General features: G+C 46.0%; 1 protein-coding gene across 10 annotated transcripts in view; it reads left to right on the top strand.

The window, feature by feature from the left end:
- Positions 1-20,256, top strand: part of CHEK2 (checkpoint kinase 2) — a 322,684-nt gene that overhangs the window by 136,806 nt on the left and 165,622 nt on the right. For all 10 annotated transcript variants that reach the window (XM_086943157.1, XM_086943155.1, XM_086943159.1 and 7 more), the window contains 2 exons: positions 11,180-11,327; positions 17,987-18,077. In XM_086943157.1, coding sequence (XP_086799283.1) covers positions 11,180-11,327; positions 17,987-18,077 — 239 coding nt within the window. The remainder of the gene's footprint in view (positions 1-11,179; positions 11,328-17,986; positions 18,078-20,256) is intronic.

Genomic DNA, 20,256 nt, shown 5'->3' with positions numbered 1-20,256 from the left:
TACACTACAAATGGACACGACACAGTAGTATTATAAAAATAGGTATTTTTATATAAGGCTTAGCACAAGACCAAATAACGACAAAACTGTACACAATCGGGATAAATACGTTCGGGAAGGAAAAAGGATAGTTCAAAGGTAGTTTCTTCTTTAGCACTAAAGTCTTTAGTATCAAGCAAATCTTCTTCTTGGCAATACAGTTCTTTAGCAACAGGGTAACCCACACGGGGGCTACACGACGTCGAGGCAAAGTTAATCCAAAGGTTCGGCGAGGACCGCGAGGAGCGCTACGTCGGGCCTGGAGTCACTCGGACCCCCAACAACACAGTACCTTTAGGAAAATGAAGCACACGAGGATCAGCGGCGTCGAGCAATCCGGCGTCGCTTCTTTGGTGTCGATCAGGCCTCAGCAGGTGTCGTCGATGATGCGGTTGCGCAGAGTGAGCAGCGCTCACGGCGTCGAAGGGCACACAGTTGATGCGATCAGCAGCGGTGCAGACACGAGGTCCTCTGGAGCTAGAGCCGTACTCCCACTCACTGGCGTTGCTGCTGGCGTCGGTCGGGCCCGGCGGCCGGTCGTCGAGGAAGCGGGACACTGGGGCCGTTACCCACTACGTCGAGCTGGATTCGGCGACGTCCGTCGGCGTCGAGATTGCTGGCTCTTTCAGAGGTGCTGGAATCACAGGTTCCAGCAAACAGCACTTTAAGCAGATGAAGTCCTTTAGCCCTGTGACTTCGGCAGGAGACTGGCACTCTTCCAGTCCTTGGAGATTTTCTTAGCAAGCGTGAGAGTACACACACAGTTCCTCTCTCCTGGTTCCTTGGCAAAAATAAAGAAGCACTGCAGGATTCCCCCAACAACAGCACACTGGCAGAAGGGGTAGGCAAGTCCTCAGATCAGCAGGCCTCTTGTCCTTGGTTACAGGGTTCCTTGTCAGAAGTGATCTAAATTCTTGGTTCAGGGGTCCTTCTCTTATACCCCTTCTCGTCTTTGATCCCTTTGTCCATGCCGGGGATTTCCCAACATCCTGGGTCTGTTGTGGGTGGAGCCAGGCAGAAGCACCTGGCTTATTCACTGAGCAGGGCTGGGTCCTCAGACGCCCAGCAGGAGGTGGAGCCGGCATTGACACTGGCAGGAGCAGAGCTATCGGCCTCCTGGCAGGAGGTGGGGCTAGGATCGTCCATGGCCGGCACAGAGCCATCAGCCGCTTGGCAGGAGGTGGAGCCAGCATTGTATCAGGCAAGGCAGGCTATCAACAACTACTCTCCCCCTACTCTCAACGTAACTGTCCCACTCATCCCACACTGACTCATCCAGACCTGCGGAGCCACCCAGCTCCTGTCACACACACGCAAGACCAGCAGAAACCAGATATGGTTAGACAAGAAAATAGACACTTTCTAAAAGTGCTATTCTCAAACCCAGAGTCCAAAAACCATCCATACCAACGGATGCGTAATTAAACCCCGAGTTCAGGGATACCAAACTCGACATTGCACCATGCTCCCCGAGCCAGCTAGGATCATAGCATTAATAATCCCGGCGGCCCATTCTAATCAATGGAGAGCAGGCTACCTCGCAATAGTGAAGAACGAAGATGGCGGTAATTCACTATTAGGACATGCCAACTTGGTCAGGCGTGTCCTACCTTACACTTACAACGCACCCTGCCCGCGGGCCTACCATAGGGGTGACTAACATGAAGTTAAGGGAAGGTTGGAGGGGCTGGCAAGTAAGTATACTTGCGCAGCCTGCGTGACAGTACAGGACTGCACGTGGGTCTCGCAATGACCGACCCGTAGACATTCTTTTACGAGGCCGCTCCTGTGGGTGGCACAACACGTGCTGCAAGCCCACGAGCGGCATTTGTATTTACAAGCCCCGGCACTCCGGGTGCACTAGACTGGGGACCGACAGTAAACCAAATAAGCCAAACATGGATACAACAGATACATCAATTTAACATAGGGAGCATTTGCGCTGTGGCACTGATCAGCAGTGACACCGCGCCCTAAGCATATACCAGCAAAACATCGAAAAACAGTGGAGGCAAACAGAAAAAATGGAGGAGAGACTCAAGCCAATGATGTCAGGTCTAACACGTGTCCCATCCAGCTGAAATGTGGGGAGAACTACCCTTGACCTAGGGAGTCCTCATCACTAAGGCGGAAAAATCTGGACAGACCATCAGCATTGGCGTGATCGGTACCAGGGCGGTGTTCCACCGTAAAGTCCATCCCCTGTAGAGAAATGGACCACCTCAACAGTTTCGGATTCTCACCCCTCATCTGCATCAACCATCTGAGAGGCCTGTGGTCTGTCTGAACCCGGAAGTGAGTCCCAAACAGGTAGGGTCTTTTTTTTTAATTTTTTTATTCCTCATATACCAATTTGGGTGCTCTAGACGGAGATCCTCTCCCCTCCCCATGGCATCACGATGTTACGCCCACAGAATTCGACGCCAGAGAAAGCCGGAAAGAGATACTCCCCTCTAGTGTTTACTGTTTGCTTTATCCACCTCAGCCTCTATGACTTGGCGACCCTTGGATTGGTTGAGGACTAAGCACCGACAGTACCCAGGTGAAATCATCGGAATACTCTCATCTGTTCCGCCATGCCACAAGGAGCTCCCAGATCTTAGACTCTGAGGAATTATCACATGCTATATCAGACTCGCTAATATAAATAATATACCTTAAACAATCAGAAAAGATGGGAGCATCTTCAGATTTCCATACTTTACATATTTCTCGTCTTGCCAATAACATCACATAGAAAATAAATTTAGTCTGCTGATTCGCAAGCTGGTAATCCGTCTCCAGACCGAACAGAATCATTGCCGGTGAAACCACAATCCGTGTTCCTAGTACATCCATCAAAAAACTCTCAATTTTTTTCAAAACAAGTTAAGGCTGGGGCATTCTACAAACATATGCAAATCATCTGCCTCTAAAGATTTGCACCTTGGACAGCTATATTGTAGGTTTGTGATCTTTGTCAGTCTTCAGGTAGGGTCTTAACTTCTTCAGCGCCCAGACCACAGCAAATGCTTCTCTCTCTATCGCACTCCACCTCGTTTCCCTGGGAAGTAACCTCCTACTGATGAAGGCTACAGGCAAGTCTCGGCCCTCTTCATTCACCTGAGCTAGAACAGCCCCCACGCCATGCTCTGAAGCGTCCGTCTGAACAATGAATTCTTTCGAAAAGTCGGGTGCATGGAGTATAGGTGCTGTGCACATTGCAGTTTTCAGGGTGTCGAAGGCCGTTTGACAGGCATCAGTCCAGATCACGTTTCGTGGCTGCTTCCTGGAAGTCAGCGACGTCAAGGGGTGCACAATGTTGCCGTAATCCTTGACAAGCCTCCTGTAATAACCCGTGAGTCCTAAGAAGGCTCTCACCTGAGTTTGGGTTTTGGGCGGTGCCCAAGCCAGGATGGTATCAATCTTGGGTTGCAGGGGGGCAACCTTGCCGCTCCCTACTTGGTGCCCCAAGTACACCACAGAACCCTGCCCAATCTGGCACTTACTGGCTTTGATTGTGATGCCTGCTCCGCGCAGGGCTAACAACACTTCCTGGAGGTGGCGCAAGTGTTCCTCCCAGCTGGCGCTGAACACTGCGATGTCGTCCAGGTAGGCGGCACTGAAATCCTCCAGTCCAGCCAAGACCTGGTTGACCAACCTCTGGAAGGTGGCAGGGGCATTCTTCATCCCAAAGGGCATCACCCGGAACTGGTATAGCCATCTGGTGTGGAGAATGCCGACCTCTCCTTTGCCCCATCAGTCAAGGCGATCTGCCAGTACCCAGACGTTAAATCAAACGTACTAAGGTACCGGGCAGCCCCCAACCGATCGATGAGCTCATCAGCTCTGGGGATGGGGTGCGCGTCAGTCTTCGTGACCGAATTGAGTCCTCGGTAATCCACACAGAACCGGAGTTCTGGTGAAGCACCAGGCGCTGCAGCCTTCGGGACCAAGACCACTGGGCTGGCCCAAGGACTGCTAGAGGACTCAATCACCCCTAACGCAAACATCTTGGAGACCTCCTCCTTAATGTAAGCTCTGACCTTGTCAGTCACCCTGTAAGCCTTGTGCTTCACAGGAGGGCTGTCTCCGGTGTCAACGTCATGGACACACCAATGAGTGACACCCGGAACCAAGGAAAACAGATCCGGGAATTGTCCCAACAGGTGGCGACAATCCTGTTTCTGTTCAAGGGTCAGTGTGTCAGAGAGGACAACACCATCCACTGACCCATCTTGCTCTTTAGCACACAGGAGGTCAGGAAGAGGCTTACTCTCCTCCTCCATTCCATCATCTGTAGCTAGGAGCATGCCCACTTCGGACCTCTCTAAGTGGGGCTTCAACCGGTTGACATGCAGGACCCACAAGGGGTTCCTGGGAGATTTCAAGTCCACCAAGTAGGTGACATCGCTCTTCTTCTCCACAACCTTAAACGGTCCAGTCCACCTGTCCTTGAGCGCACAAGGTTCCACAGGGGACATGACCCACACTTCCTGACCAGGCTGAAGCTCTACCAGAATGGCATTCCGGTCGTACCAACGCTTCATCTCCTCCTGGCTGGCCTCCAGATTTGCCTGAGCAAGTTCTCTGAAGCGCCGAGTCTGGTTCCGAAAGGCCAGCATGTAACTGTATACATCCTGGGGAGGTTTCCTGGGAGATTGCTCCCAGCCTTCCTTGACCAGACTCAAAGGCCCTCTTACCGGGTGACCGTATAAGAGCTCAAAGGGGCTGAACCCTAGAGACTTCTGCGGCACCTCTCGGTAAGCAGACAACAGGCATGGCAAGAGGACGTCCCATTTCCGCCTCATTGGTTCTTCGAGACCCATGATCATGCCTTTCAGGGTCCGTTTGAATCTCTCAACCAGCCCATTTCCTTGAGGGTGGTAAGGAGTGGTGAACTTGTAGGTTACCCGACACTCCTTCCACAGAGACTTCATATAGTTCGAAATGAAGTTGGTGCCTCGGTCCGACACCACCTCTCTGGGGAACCCCATCCGGGAGAAAACACCCATCAGTGCCCGTCCCACCACGGGGGCCATCACTGTTCTGAGAGGGATGGCTTCCGGGTACCTTGTGGCATGGTCCACCAAGACCAGGATGAACCTGTTGCCCAGGGCTGTCTTGGGGTCCAGGGGCCCAACAATGTCAATACCCACCCGGTCAAAGGGGGTGCTGACCACTGGAAAAGGTTGGAGGGGAGCCTTCTGCTTCCTTCCGCTTTTCCCACTTGCCTGGCAAGTGCGACAAGTCTTGCAATGGATGTCTACATCCCTACGCATCTGAGGCCAATAAAAATGGGTGACAAGCCTGTTATAGGTCTTGTCCTGCCCCAGATGTCCAGCTAACGGAACGTCATGAGCCAAACCCAGTAGGAAGGCTCTGAGGCGCTGGGGTACCACCAGCACACGGGCTGACCCAGGCTCAGCAGCCTTAGGCTCGCTATACAGGAGGTCGTTCTCCCAGTACACAAAATGTGACCCTGACTGATCACCTGAGGATTGGGCTGAGGCCTGCTGCCTCATACCCACAAGAGAAGGGCACTCTTTCTGTTCCGCACAGAATTCCTCCCTGGAGGGACCACCATCCTGCTGCCAGTGGGTCAGCTCGGGCAGATCTCCCAGTTCGGCAATTTGTTCCCCTGTGGGCTCCAGGGCATCCCCCACAGGGTCTACCTCTTCCTGGACCACGGGAACTACGGGGGCGGTTTCCCGCGCCTCCTGCCTCTTCTCTTCACAGCTGGGTCCTGGGCCGTACTTTCAGGCTCCGGGACCCCATCAACACCCTTACTTGCTGTCATCGAACGAGTGGTTGCGCACACCCACTCTGGCACGCCCAACATTTTCAAGTGCGCCTCTCTCTCCACCTTAGCCCAAGGGGAGTCTTCTAAATCATTGCCCAGGAGACAATCGACAGGCATGGCGGGCCTCACAGCAACCTGAAGAGTACCTGAAACTCCCCCCCCCCCCCATTCAAAGGAAACCTGAGCTACCTCACACTCTTTCTGGGAGTTGTCGGCAGCTATCACAGGGTAGAATGCGTGGGGAACCACCTGCTCTCTGGACACTAAGTGACACTTGACAGCTGTCACACTCGCTCCGGTGTCTCTGAGAGCTTCCACTCTATGGCCATTAATGGTCACCTACTGCCTATATTTACTAGTGTTACTAGGCAGAGGGGGTGGAGGGACCATTTGCATGTCTCCTAGCGAGACCAGGGACATTTCTGCGGGACCACTCCCACCATGGACAACCATCTCCTCCCCTCCCAGGGCTACACTCGCCAACTGACGGGGGGGTGCACGCAGCGGTGCATTCAAATCCTTTTTGGGACACTGGGGGTCATAAAACCGGTGTCCCGCCTGCCCACAACCGTAGCAGGTTAGGGGGCCCCTAGGAACAGGTTTACCCGTCGGGGCCCCTGGCTTCTTCTCAGGGGGAGGCTGGGAACCTTTCCCTTGGTTCCCTTGGGCATTACTTTGGGGCCCTTTCTGAGGCTCCTTCTGTTTACCCTTGTCCCCCCCACTCTTCTGCTGGGGACCCTGCCCACCTTTGGCTGAGTCTCCCCCTGGACCCTTGTGGACCCTGGTACTGACCCAGCGGTCCGCCTCCTCAGCAAGTTTTCTAGGGTTAGATATCTTGCTATCAATCAGGTGCTGGCGCAGCTCTGGAAAACAGTTATTAGACAAATGCTCCCACGCAAACAAATCATGAAGAGCTTCATAACTTTCCACTTTACTGCCCTTCACCCAACCATCCATGGCTCTGCAAAAATAAGACACGTATTCAACCCACGTCGTACCAGGCAACTTCTTACATTCTCTAAAAGCTTGTCTGTACTTCTCGAGGGTTAGGCCATACCGCAACATTAAAGCATCTTTCATATGAGCATACGACATCCTATCTGCAACAGGCATGTCTAACAAGGTATCTCTTCCCTCATTCACAAAGCGACCCCACAACCCCGCTCCCCAATTCTTCTCCGGGACCTGGTGGGCCAACAATGCTAGCTCATATGCTTTAAACCACTGACCAATATCTTCGTTTCTATGATAATCCTTTATCACATCTTTGGGAAAGTAAAACTTACTTTCTGCAGGCTCGGATGGACTGCTGCCACCAGAGGGATTCAATTCTAATTTCTTAGCTTGGATATCCAGCTCCCTCAACCTGGCTTCACGCTCCAAAGCTAACTTCTCTCGTTCAAAATCTAACCTTTTGGTCTCCAAATCAGCTTCCCGTCTACCTCTTGCATTTTCTAACTCCAACTGCCCATTTATCTTTAGCCTTGCCATTTCCATGTTGTATGCTCGCTCCTTCGCCCTTTCTTCTCGTTCTTCAGGGGAAAGACCTTTGGAGGAAACACTGCTTCCGGGAGAGGACTCAGGCCCATTCGCTGGCGCCTCCTCATCCCCTTCCACTGGCGGTACCACCACCGGATCAGTGGGATTCCAAGATTCCAACCAAGCCTCCAGAGCTTTGAGATACTCCTCCTTCAACGAGAGGCCTTTGGTGGGAACTTTAAACTGCTTGCAGAAGACTTTCAGTTTCTTCAAACTGTAGTCGTTTATCTTCGCTCTGTCGAATTCCTCCACTTCAACAACAACCACAGGGGTAGTGACTCCGGTGTCACTCATGGTCAAAACTGGCAGTGTTCAAAAAATCAAGCTTCAGGAAAGCGGAGAACCAAAAAATAGGATCCTTCCAAAACAGATTGTGACTGCGTTATGGTCTGCTTTCACTATGTAGCGCACACTAATCACTGCACATGGGTCATAAATGCAAGGTCCAAATCCTCACCGCTGCATCCAATGGTAGAACCGGCTGTCTCTAGTTGGCAGAGGTATGCACTTCTGACAAATAGGGACACACCTTTTCTAGTCAGGGCAAGGGGATCACACCCTTCGATAACCCCTGCTCACCCCCTTGGTAGCTTGGCAGAGCAGACAGGCTTATCTCAGAGGCTGTGTGTTAAGCATTTATGACCACATACAGTAATAAAGTGAATACACTACAAATGGACACGACACAGTAGTATTATAAAAATAGGTATTTTTATATAAGGCTTAGCACAAGACCAAATAACGACAAAACTGTACACAATCGGGATAAATACGTTCAGGAAGGAAAAAGGATAGTTCAAAGGTAGTTTCTTCTTTAGCACAAAAGTCTTTAGTATCAAGCAAATCTTCATCTTGGCAATACAGTTCTTTAGCAACAGGGTAACCCACACGGGGGCTACACGACGTCGAGGCAAAGTTAATCCAAAGGTTCGGCGTCGACCGCGAGGAGCGCTACGTCGGGCCTGGAGTCACGCGGACCCCCAACAACACAGTACCTTTAGGAAAATGTAGCACACGAGGATCAGCGGCGTCGAGCATTCCGGCGTCGCGTCTTCGGTGTCGATCAGGCCTCAGCAGGCGTCGTCGATGATGCGGTTGCGCAGAGTGAGCAGCGCTCACGGCGTCGAAGGGCACACAGTTGATGCGATCAGCAGCGGTGCAGACACGAGGTCCTCTGGAGCTAGAGCCGTACTCCCACTCACTGGCGTTGCTGCTGGCGTCGGTCGGGCCCGGCGGCCGGTCGTCGAGGAAGCGGGACACTGGGGCCGTTACCCACTACGTCGAGCTGGATTCGGCGACGTCCGTCGGCGTCGAGATTGCTGGCTCTTTCAGAGGTGCTGGATTCACAGGTTCCAGCAAACAGCACTTTAAGCAGATGAAGTCCTTTAGCCCTGTGACTTCGGCAGGAGACTGGCACTCTTCCAGTCCTTGGAGATTTTCTTAGCAAGCGTGAGAGTACACACACAGTTCCTCTCTTTTGGTTCCTTGGCAAAAATAAAGAAGCACTGCAGGATTCCCCCAACAACAGCACACTGGCAGAAGGGGTAGGCAAGTCCTCAGATCAGCAGGCCTCTTGTCCTTGGTTACAGGGTTCCTTGTCAGAAGTGATCTAAATTCTTGGTTCAGGGGTCCTTCTCTTATACCCCTTCTCGTCTTTGATCCCTTTGTCCATGCCGGGGATTTCCCAACATCCTGGGTCTGTTGTGGGTGGAGCCAGGCAGAAGCACCTGGCTTATTCACTGAGCAGGGCTGGGTCCTCAGACGCCCAGCAGGAGGTGGAGCCGGCATTGACACTGGCAGGAGCAGAGCTATCGGCCTCCTGGCAGGAGGTGGGGCTAGGATCGTCCATGGCAGGCACAGAGCCATCAGCCGCTTGGCAGGAGGTGGAGCCAGCATTGTATCAGGCAAGGCAGGCTATCAACAACTACTCTCCCCCTACTCTCAACGTAACTGTCCCACTCATCCCACACTGACTCATCCAGACCTGCGGAGCCACCCAGCTCCTGTCACACACACGCAAGACCAGCAGAAACCAGATATGGTTAGACAAGAAAATAGACACTTTCTAAAAGTGCTATTCTCAAACCCAGAGTCCAAAAACCATCCATACCAACGGATGCGTAATTAAACCCCGAGTTCAGGGATACCAAACTCGACATTGCACCATGCTCCCCGAGCCAGCTAGGATCATAGCATTAATAATCCCGGCGGCCCATTCTAATCAATGGAGAGCAGGCTACCTCGCAATAGTGAAGAACGAAGATGGCGGTAATTCACTATTAGGACATGCCAACTTGGTCAGGCGTGTCCTACCTTACACTTACAACGCACCCTGCCCGCGGGCCTACCATAGGGGTGACTAACATGAAGTTAAGGGAAGGTTGGAGGGGCTGGCAAGTAAGTATACTTGCGCAGCCTGCGTGACAGTACAGGACTGCACGTGGGTCTCGCAATGACCGACCCGTAGACATTCTTTTACGAGGCCGCTCCTGTGGGTGGCACAACACGTGCTGCAAGCCCACGAGCGGCATTTGTATTTACAAGCCCCGGCACTCCGGGTGCACTAGACTGGGGACCGACAGTAAACCAAATAAGCCAAACATGGATACAACAGATACATCAATTTAACATAGGGAGCATTTGCGCTGTGGCACTGATCAGCAGTGACACCGCGCCCTAAGCATATACCAGCAAAACATCGAAAAACAGTGGAGGCAAACAGAAAAAATGGAGGAGAGACTCAAGCCAATGATGTCAGGTCTAACAGCAAGTTTAAAAACACAGCGTGTAAAAGTACACGCTGTGTTTTTACACTTGCCCTACCCTTTGTAAAGGAGGAGCGCGTCTCCTCTCGAGAGATACACACCCTCAACACCCCTTACTGAACTGCTGGAGGACCTCCTGTCCATTTACTGGGAGACGGGGTCTCCTGTCTAAATTGCCTTGTTGGGGTCGCACCAGGTTTGCCCCCACACTTGAGCCTCTTTTGACTTGGGAGTTGTCGGGATTGCGAGCAAGACAGCGCGAGTACCGCACGAGGCCTGTTACTACGTCCCCCTGTCACCACGCAAGGTGCAATATTAAGAAGGCCTCGAGAGGCCTTAATTATTACGACTCCGGAAGGCGGTTTCAGTATACAAATACAGTGACAGAAATCCTAAAGGACAATACAAAAATAACAGTAGAGCCATAAGGCCCATACAGCAAAATTAAGGAAAGCATTTGTCTGGCTGCTGAGCAGCGAAGAAAGAGGAAATGCTATTCCTTGATGTTGCTTATATGGGACTGACTCTATGGTTCTTCAGCTTATTGTTGCAAAGACTCCTAGGATTTGTAGACATTGATTTAAAAACACGTTGTTTAAGGCTGCTGTGCAGAATAAATTAGAGTAAAGGATAATATGAGCCTCCTGTCCTGACAAGGAATTACCATTCAGTAGAAACACTGCCAAAGTACACCTGTTATATAGGAGCAGAAAAAAAACGAATTTGTTAAAAATATTACATGGTCACTTCAGATATCGAACCAATTCCTTCTGCTGGAGACTATTAAATTAATTGTTGAAAACTCCTCAATACAAGGTTTTCAACAAAAAAAGAAAGCTCCCGTAGGGGGAACATTTTTTGTTTTAGACACCTATGTTTTAGCTTTCTTATTTGTTATCAATAACGAAAGAAAACTGCACAATCAAATTGGGCTAATTTTTTTAATTAAGTCAAATGTCGTACTCCTATTACTTTACTCGCTTTGATACTTTTTAATGAGATAGAAGTATTACTTCAAAATATCGAATCTGGTGTGCTTGTTTTTTCTTATTAGGAACTGGGCCCAAGAAATACATATGTAACCTACATAGAAGATCAAAGCGGCAATGGCACTTTTGTGAATAAAGAACTGCTTGGAAAGGGAAACAAACTACCTCTGAGCAATAACGCTGAAATCGCACTTTCCCTGAATTATAATAAAGGTTGTATTAAACATTCAAAATGTACATTTTGAAAATGTAATCTCTGTTTATGTCATGTGCTGCATCTGGATAGATATATTTTTCCATGAAATCTGTCCTGGCTTATCTCCTTCCCACTTTGATGTATATTCTCACTTGTATTTTCAGCTTTTTAGTATGGCCTTGTGGACATTCACTGACCTGTCCCACTGTACATAGATTTGACCTATAACTTAATAGAAGAGGCTTGCAAACCAAATGCTCTTTGAAAGAAGGACTGCATCATCAACAAAACGCAAAATAGGGCCAGTTTGACTGGAGCATTATAATGTACTTCTACTTAGGCTGATACAATATCTTTAATTGACCAAATAGGAAATGATCTGGCACATACACCTTATGTACCTCTTATGTGAGTAGTGCTTCTAGAAAACAACCTCCTCTCTCAGTTGGAGTTCCAACAGACCAAGTGATTGATTTGGAATTGAATGGGGAACAACAACTTGGAAGTCAACACTGTGAAGCCAGAGTTTAAAGTTGAGAACGGTCTGAATGATGTACAGCTAGGTGTTTGCTGGCCTCCAGAAAAGGGTGGAAACTCCCACACCTTCAACTACAGTTAAGAGTCTGGACGATCACGATTGATTCTCGGCAGACTTTATCAGCCCAGATTGCATCAGTGTTCTCCTCCTGCCCAACATAATTCCTAAATTCTATGTAAGATTTTTCCTTTGTGAAGCATGGGCTGCATACAAAACAGCAGCTCAAGCTCCCACTGAGTCCTGTTTAAGTAAATTATTTGAACCTTGAGTTACCAGCATGACTTTAGCACAAACATTGGGTTGTCCAGAACACTGCGTAATAACTCATTTTTAGTAATCTCCGCAGTACCCATGCCATAACACTAATTATAAAAACGACACTGGCTTCCATTATGTCAGTGTATGCAATTTTAGGCATCTTGACTTTTTTCTAAGGCCTTGCAGCTCAATTCCCCTGATTTCTTTTTTTTTTTTTTTTCGACAATTGTTTGACGAGACATACCTCCTTTAGAATGTTGAGGTAATCTTTGACAAACTCTTATTGTACACAGATTTAAAATGCAATGACTGGGAGATTAATTTTCCGTGGAAGCTGCTAAACCGGGGAACTCTTTCTGTGTCCTTAAGGCTGTTGCCATACTTGTTGAGGCTTCGGAAACATCTTAAGCCCTGGCTTTTCCTCCAAGCATTTGAAGGATGGCAATTCTGAGTTTGAGCTCCTCTTTAGCTCTTATACCCCATCATCTGCCGGAAGGCGATACAGCGCATAATAAATAACCATAAACTTAACATCTTACTCAATAGCACTTATGTTTTTGTAGTTACAGGAGTGATCTTCCAGTGCATGGATAAGCACCTATAGTTATTCTTTTTATCTTGTATCGTACATCTCAGACTTTGTGAAAGGCATTATCAAAGCAATATATAGAAAATATTAGTGGAGATTCTCAGATCTCATAATGGCTAGCAAGAAAGGTGGTTTGCTATGTTGTATCTACATACCTCGGAAGTCCTGTTATATCACAGCTCTTGTAAAAAACACAATCAACAAAAAGTGAGAGATCCTGTGCTAAGTCGAAGAACTGCATGAAGATACAGGCTGTAGGTATGCCAACATGTACTGGTAGAAAAGATAAGTTTGAAGGAGCTTATGCAACCTTGGATGACCCAATAATGAATGTATATTCAGTGACAACATGTTAGTGGCTTACACAGAGAACAGGCTCTGCTCATCATTTTGGATAGCTAAAAGTAAGGAACATCCTTGAGTAGTGACTATTTTCATGAAACATTTTATATATTGTGCAAAGTGCCTGTATTGTTATGTATTTTACCGAAGGGCAACCAGGGCAAGGAACTGAACACCAGTGAGATATGGTAAATTGACAAACTTAAACTATTGAGGAGGGAGGTGAGACAGGAACGTTCGTACTAGACATTTCAGATGGTAAAAGTCTAACAGAACGATGCTTGAAAGTTAGAGGTCATAATATATGTTTTTGATTTATTTAGAACGTGTTTGTGCCATATCACGAACCTGCACCTTGAACAGCTTTCAAGTCTGCCTTTCAATTTAAAGGGAAAGTGGCAGGCATTCAACAATAGGGCAGTAAAATCCTTAACAACCCGTTGTAGCAGCGAACCTGTCCCTTGCATCTTACCAGTGCAAAATGTGCATCCGCACAGTCAATACTGCACAATAGGCAGCACAAGCCTTTTCTGCAATTCTGAAACTCCCAGGGAGATGGGAGGAAGTTGAGACAAAAAAGGGTTAAGAAACCTCTAGTGCTTCCACAACACTTTCCTACTATCAGGTGTAAATTCAGGTAGCTGTATATCTATGTTGCACATATAGCCCCTCCTTTTCTGCTGGAGCATTTTGTGGCTCTTTGTCATATACGTTTCACAGAATATCAGATCTATGAAATTGGGCTTTCTGAATAAGTGATTAGAGGACCCAGTTCGTCATGCTCAAGTTTGCAAAGCTTTTAAATTGTTGGCTCCAGCGATTTGTCACCTTTAACTGCTTCCTCCCTACTGCCATGGTCTGGCAGTCTTTAAAAAAAGCCAGAATGGTCTCCTAAAAAGCCAAGTGTGGACCCTCCGGGCCAGCCAACTTCTGCCTGTTTCTCTCTTCCCCTCTGCATGCTATAATAGAATAAAGATTCCATAGTCAATTGGCTACATTTATTGAAATTAGGGAGGCCAGAGACCCAATGCAAAAATGCTTTTGAGCTGTACACTTAACTAAAGAGTTCTGCTTGCAGCCGTTGGGGAATCTGGTACAATCCTGGATCAGAACTTGGAGTCGTCCTTTAGGACTTCTTTGCGGCCTTGATAATTTAGTCACAGTACCTCAAATGAAAATTGCCTTCTCAAGGCCGGCATTCTTCAGCTTTTAAAGGGCTCACATCTTTTCTTTCTGAGAGGCAGCAATGTATTTATTTAGTTTTATTCTCTTACCTGCAGTGTTTCCCAGGGTTTCTCTTTGAGCCTGGCATCTTTAATTCTTAAGTCCCTTACCATGCTTCGTTGAGTGTGTCCTGTGACTTTTGTTTTTTTTACTGTGCGGATAATGCACTGCTTATAATCAAACAATACAAAGATTGCAAACTCTGCCTTCCTGGGCCACTTGCTTGATCGTGCATGGTGGCCATCTAGTTGATGACCAACCTACTTAAAATTCATCTCCAACAAGCCTGAACTGTTAATCTTGGGCAAACGCTCCGCTGAGTGGCCGCCTCTGGGTTGCCACAAGTATTTGGCTCAATCTGTGCCTCTAAATCTTGGGTTCTTGATTGACTCTGGCTCAACGGGGGGGGGGGGGGGGGGGGAAACTTTCCACCTGCTTCACTCTAGTTGCAAGATTTAGGAAAATTCTGCATTTTATTCCTCCAGATGGAAAAGCGGATGTGGTTCAGAGTAGCGCCATTTTTGTAGGCCTGCCCAAATATCTCATCAACAGATTGTACAGAAAGCTGCTCTGCCTCTCCCTAACTTACTCCAGCATACATATTTTAAATGTCACTTAGACAAGTACATCATATTTAAGAACCTGTACACTGTCCTTCAAGCCACCACTTCAACAGTCCATTCTCATCCTAGATCTTTTTTCCTGTCTTATACTCACTCGTTTCCGGACATGAACTAGAGGATTTACATTAGATTGTAGTTGCTTATACTAACGCTTCTGTCTGCAACTGTGCTAACAGATTAAATTCCAAAGTTAGAATCATAGCTTGAAAAGACTGATGCTTGTCCTGGATTGACCAGTTTGAGGCAAAATATCCTGTCTAATTTATTGTGAATAAAAATATGGATTTTAGTTATTTTATGAATTATAGCTGCTGCTAAATTGTTGGTCAGTGATTGTAATAAAATATTCGCGTGGTCAACGTCTTCCTTTGTTCAAACTCAGATTCAGAATTTAAGGTTTTCTTATTTCATGCTTTGATGTTTTATACATTTCAAATCAGAGAAGGGTACTGTAAATATTCGTTGTAATAGTATTATTGTAAATATACAGAATAGTAACACGCTAAAGATAGTTTACTGTTTAATGCAGTGATACCTTCAAATGTGAAACATATAGTGTGTGCAAAACATTATAAAACAAAGTAATAACCATGTCTACGGATTTGAAAACTAGAATGGGACAACACCAATAGATTAAACCTCATTGTAGGCTATAGTGTCATTATCAAGATCTGTATGAATGATCAACAAATTGCACACCAATTATGCAGGTTTATTCCCTCAACTTAAAAAATGAGAAGAAAAACATATTTTTCTAAATGTTAGCCTTGTGCTTGGAACTAAACATTAATGAAGTTCAGTGGCGTAAAACGAAACTTGAGGGGGCCACCTTGCAAAGTACATGGAGGGGGCCTCCCTCCTCGACCTACCACTTTTGCTGAGGGGGCTCCCTGGTGCTCGGGGGCCTCCCCGCACCACGGGGGCCTTTGTCACACCACTGTGGAGGTTTCGGTTTTTTAAGGTAAACATCTGGTCTTTTCAACAGATATTTTGCAGTCCGTTAGATAAGTCAAAATAATGTCTGGTTAATTATGCTTAAGGGTAAGCAGCACTTGTACCCTCATTTACTAACTAGCTGAGCATCCTATCATGAGGAACATTTTCACATGGACACTGCATCTATAAACCCTGCAGATAGGCATTTTATGGACCAATTGTTGTGGAGGAAGCCAGAAGGGCAGCAGGAGTTCTGTGGAAACTCACCTCTTCCACACCTTTATCTGTCTCTATCCGTTTATAAAATTTAAAAAAAGTGTTGGTCAACCTTCTGGGCTTTGCATAGATCATCCGTATGACATGCTGTGCAATTCTCGATGTCCACAACGTCTTATAACTTGACCAATTCAAGACCAAATTCCTAGTCTTTTCTTTCTCCAAACACTTCCAAATAACTGTTCTGTCTTCTTGTTTTAGATAAACTCCATTCCTCTCTTCTCTTGTCTCCCCATTACACCTTAGCATTGATAAATACCACGGCATCATGTGAAAAGCATTAGATTCATATCGTCTGATAACAGTTCTAAAAAACAGTTTTTTCCATTTTATGTGACCTCCTTCAAACTCCGAACAATAATGTCCTAAGTCGCTCCATAACAATCAAACTCCTTGCTGCTATTTTCTAGCAGGTATCGGGAAAGCCCATGGGTCTAGCCTCTGAAAGGCGTTAGCCGACCTTGTGGCTTTACCAATGCTTGTTGCAGGTGCTAAAAAGCATCATCAATAAGCACTTTTTTTCATTTTTGCAGATGCAAGACAAATGTTTGGCCCAAGTGTGATGATGTACATCCGGACACGTATCTCAATACATAACACGCAAGCATTATTATGCTGCACTGGCCATTTAACATGTCCAACCGCAAATTGAGTACTTGTACGCATCTGTCACCACACATGAGCATCTATATCTCACCATGCTTACACACATATGCCTCATAATTCTCTGGTGCCCATTTGTTTGTTTATGTTTAATTTAGTGTTCTAAGATGCCCCCCATAAAGCGATTTAAAAAAAAAAAAATTGTTTGTGCAAAAGCCGATAATAGAGCAAGTAGCATCCTAGCAGCAACTTACAGATGCTGGACCCTCAAATTTTTTTTAAAAAAAGATAAACGGCTGGGGAGAGGCACTGTAGTGAAAGTCAACAAGTCCAGTTGACTGTGCTGCGGTGGGAAGCAACTGAGGAACGGGCAGGGGAGAAAATAAAGATAAGCCGGATGGAATAAAGATGAGGAAGAAACAGAATAGCTGGGTAGACCAACTCTGAGAGATCGGTAGGTAGCGGGTGAGAGATGGAAGCAGCACACAGGAAAGAGAGCAAACACATGCACTCCCATGGTGTGCTCAAATCTGGAAAAAGTAGCTTGTTGAAGTCAGCCGTGTAAGCAAAGAAATCCTTAATCAAAAGGATGATAAAGAAACTTTACTTCAGGATAGGAAAAACACAAGAGGAGTAAGAGGAAAGCCATCAAATTAGAAGCGTGCAGATGGGGTTTACAAGAAAGTCAACCAGTGATAAGAAATAGACTCACCCAAAACTCAGTGTAAGTATTGGTATTGTGCTTATTAGGTTTTAGGCAAAAGCTAAAAATGTACTGTAGGCAAGAGCTAAATATTTGAGCTTTCTGCTTCGGACCATTACATTTTCTTGGCTCACAAAAAATCTCTTAACACATCAATGATCCTATCTTCAGTGACTAATCCAGCTTGTTAGATGGTCTTCAAAACCAAAGCCTTTGTTTGTTCATTGTTAAATACTCTGATAAAACATTTGTAAAAAAAAAATCCTGCAAGAAATGCGTGCTTTTTTGTTAAACGTGTAGCACTTTAAAATCTGAACGCATCTGCTACTTTAAAAATGTTGTAGCTGCTCTTTCATTGAATCTCATCTATTTTAAATGTGCGTATTAGTCACTGAGCTTTCTTTCCTCGTATTGTCAGAGGGGGCGAAATTTTACATAGATTTGAAAGGCATCCTTAGATTAACAGTACTATGCATGTTTTTATATTGATTTTATACCCTCAACTGATACTTGATGAGTTGCTTGAAATATGTCGTAGTACACAATTATAAAAGTTCAAATCATGAACGTATTTTTCTCCTTAGTTTTTATTTTCTCAGATTTAATGGTGGATGATCAGTCTGGCTATCCTCAAGGATTCAGAGAAAAATTCATCATGTCAAAAACTATTGGAAGGTAAATAGTGTGTTGCTTTAAAATGATAAAAACTGTTTTGTTTGTCAAGTGACTGGAGTCGCGTTGTGTGCCAGCAGCAGATGAGAGCCACAGATGGAAGGGTAGTGTCTGGCAAGATAATGAAAGTAGAAAAGTATGGCCAGTGCAGTGACTTCAACAGTAAGTGATAATGATACTTGACCATTCCATGCACTCAATATAATACATAGGTATCTTTTGCAAAAATGTATTCGGTGATTATAATCCAATGTCTCACATCAGCAACATCGTCAAATGTATTTCTACATGAAGTACCAGGGCAGAAATTCGTAAGATCATCATAAAGCGGTTTCTAATGACTACTTGTGTGAACAAATGTACGTACAAGTGGAACTCCACCAGACCAAGATCGCAAAATTGCCTTTTTATTAGTTACTGCTCAGAGGATGTTGAAACATCTACTTTTGTCTGCACAGCATATAACAGACCTAGGAGGCCTTGGAAAAGTCAAATTTACACTACCTTGGGCACAAGACACTTAAGACTTTGGACATTTCATGGTCCGATTGTAGCATTTCGATGGCATCAAGCCTTGGGTGCTATGTCCTAGCCGTTCGGCATATAAGGAAATCCATGGGAGTTTTGCTGTAGCATTTTTATCGTTTTTACTCCTCTACAAATAGTTAGTTTATGCAGTTATGACAAAATGTTTGTGCGTTTTGCTCGCTCTGTTGCACACTAAATACTGCACCTATGAGAAATGTAATGATGCTATTTGCTGCCTGCTCTGCTCTGTTTTTATAGAATAATTATATGATTGTTTTAAGTTTCTTTTTTACTGTATGTTTTATGGGCTTGATCCCGAAATAAACATTTTGATGATGATGATGACCAATTATCTTATTGCTCTGACATACTTAAGCAAAACATACAGAGCAATGTACATACATGGAGATTTTGAGTTTGGGGTACTCAAAAGCTTCAGTACTGATGTTTCAAGCGTTTTTTCCCATTCCAGTTGGGCGAGAACTTGCATAAGAGAGTCAAAATACTGCTAGATGGAATGACGCCATGATTGGTATGCAGACAGAAGCCACTGCCTATTGAGTAATTTTTTTAATTCAAAAGTCGCCAGCAATTTAAAAAAATATTTACAAAAGAGCAGTTAAAGTATAGATATTTAACATTATTTGTCAAACTTTACCTCAAATTGTTAAGGTTGTTTTTCAGGCATTTTGTTAAAGCCAGTTTTGTTGGTAAGGCTTGAAAACCTTCCAACGTTCTCCTCAGTATTTCAAAGATGTGTATATTACATAGGAACAGTCTTCTTTTATTTTTCTAATGGCACTTGGCTACGTTTGACGAATCGGCATGAAACTTTTCAGAAAAAGGGTCTCCTCTAGCTCTGCTCCTTGCTATAAAGTTTTTGGGTGATCCATCAAGAATTGGTTGAGAAAAATGGGGGGTGGAGGTCGGGGGGGGGGGGGGGGGGAGGATGGCCCCAAAACACGTTTTCCCTATTAACCTAGACCATGGTCCCTAAAGCTTTTTGTGATGTGGTGTAAATCCATTCAGCAGTCTTTGAGCAACTAATGCTAAAAAATGTATAGTTCAGCACGCAGAGGGTCTACGGACCCAACCGATCTCATGCTGAGATCTGAAGGGTTACCACCACATCAACAAGGATGTGACGGCAGCCATTTCTGGACTCAGTCCTGAATCCTAAAAAAAAGTTAAAAAAATAAATAAAACCTAACTGGCAGGATAGGGATAACCTGACCTCTGAAGCCTGGGACGGTAAGCAGTGTGTCCCAAAGGGGACTTGCTTTCCCTGCTCGCAGGAACGCAATGGGTATTGCGATGTGAATGAAGCCTAAACAAATGCAAAGCTACTCTTAGTCAAATTTTTGCTGTCCGTATCCTCAGCTAGCTATCTTCCTATATTGGCTAAACCCAAGTGAGCGTCATCTGCAGTACCTGCCAGTGGGGCTCCTGCAGAAATTGCCCCTTCAGTATAGTACTATCGGGGAGCACTGGAATAACAGTATATTAATTGTGAAACCTACATATCAGTGAATCTGGGTGTGGGGTTCCTTACATATATTGACCCCTTGGATTAATCCCCTGATGCCTTGGAGAATAGATATGTGTAACTATAATTTATCCTTCTTTTACTTCTCCTTATATTTGCCTTGAGTGC

The sequence above is a fragment of the Lissotriton vulgaris genome, chromosome 11 (genome assembly GCF_964263255.1).
Source record: "Lissotriton vulgaris chromosome 11, aLisVul1.2, whole genome shotgun sequence".
Taxonomy (NCBI): Eukaryota; Metazoa; Chordata; class Amphibia; order Caudata; family Salamandridae; genus Lissotriton; species Lissotriton vulgaris.
This window is presented reverse-complemented; position numbering and strand designations above follow the sequence as displayed.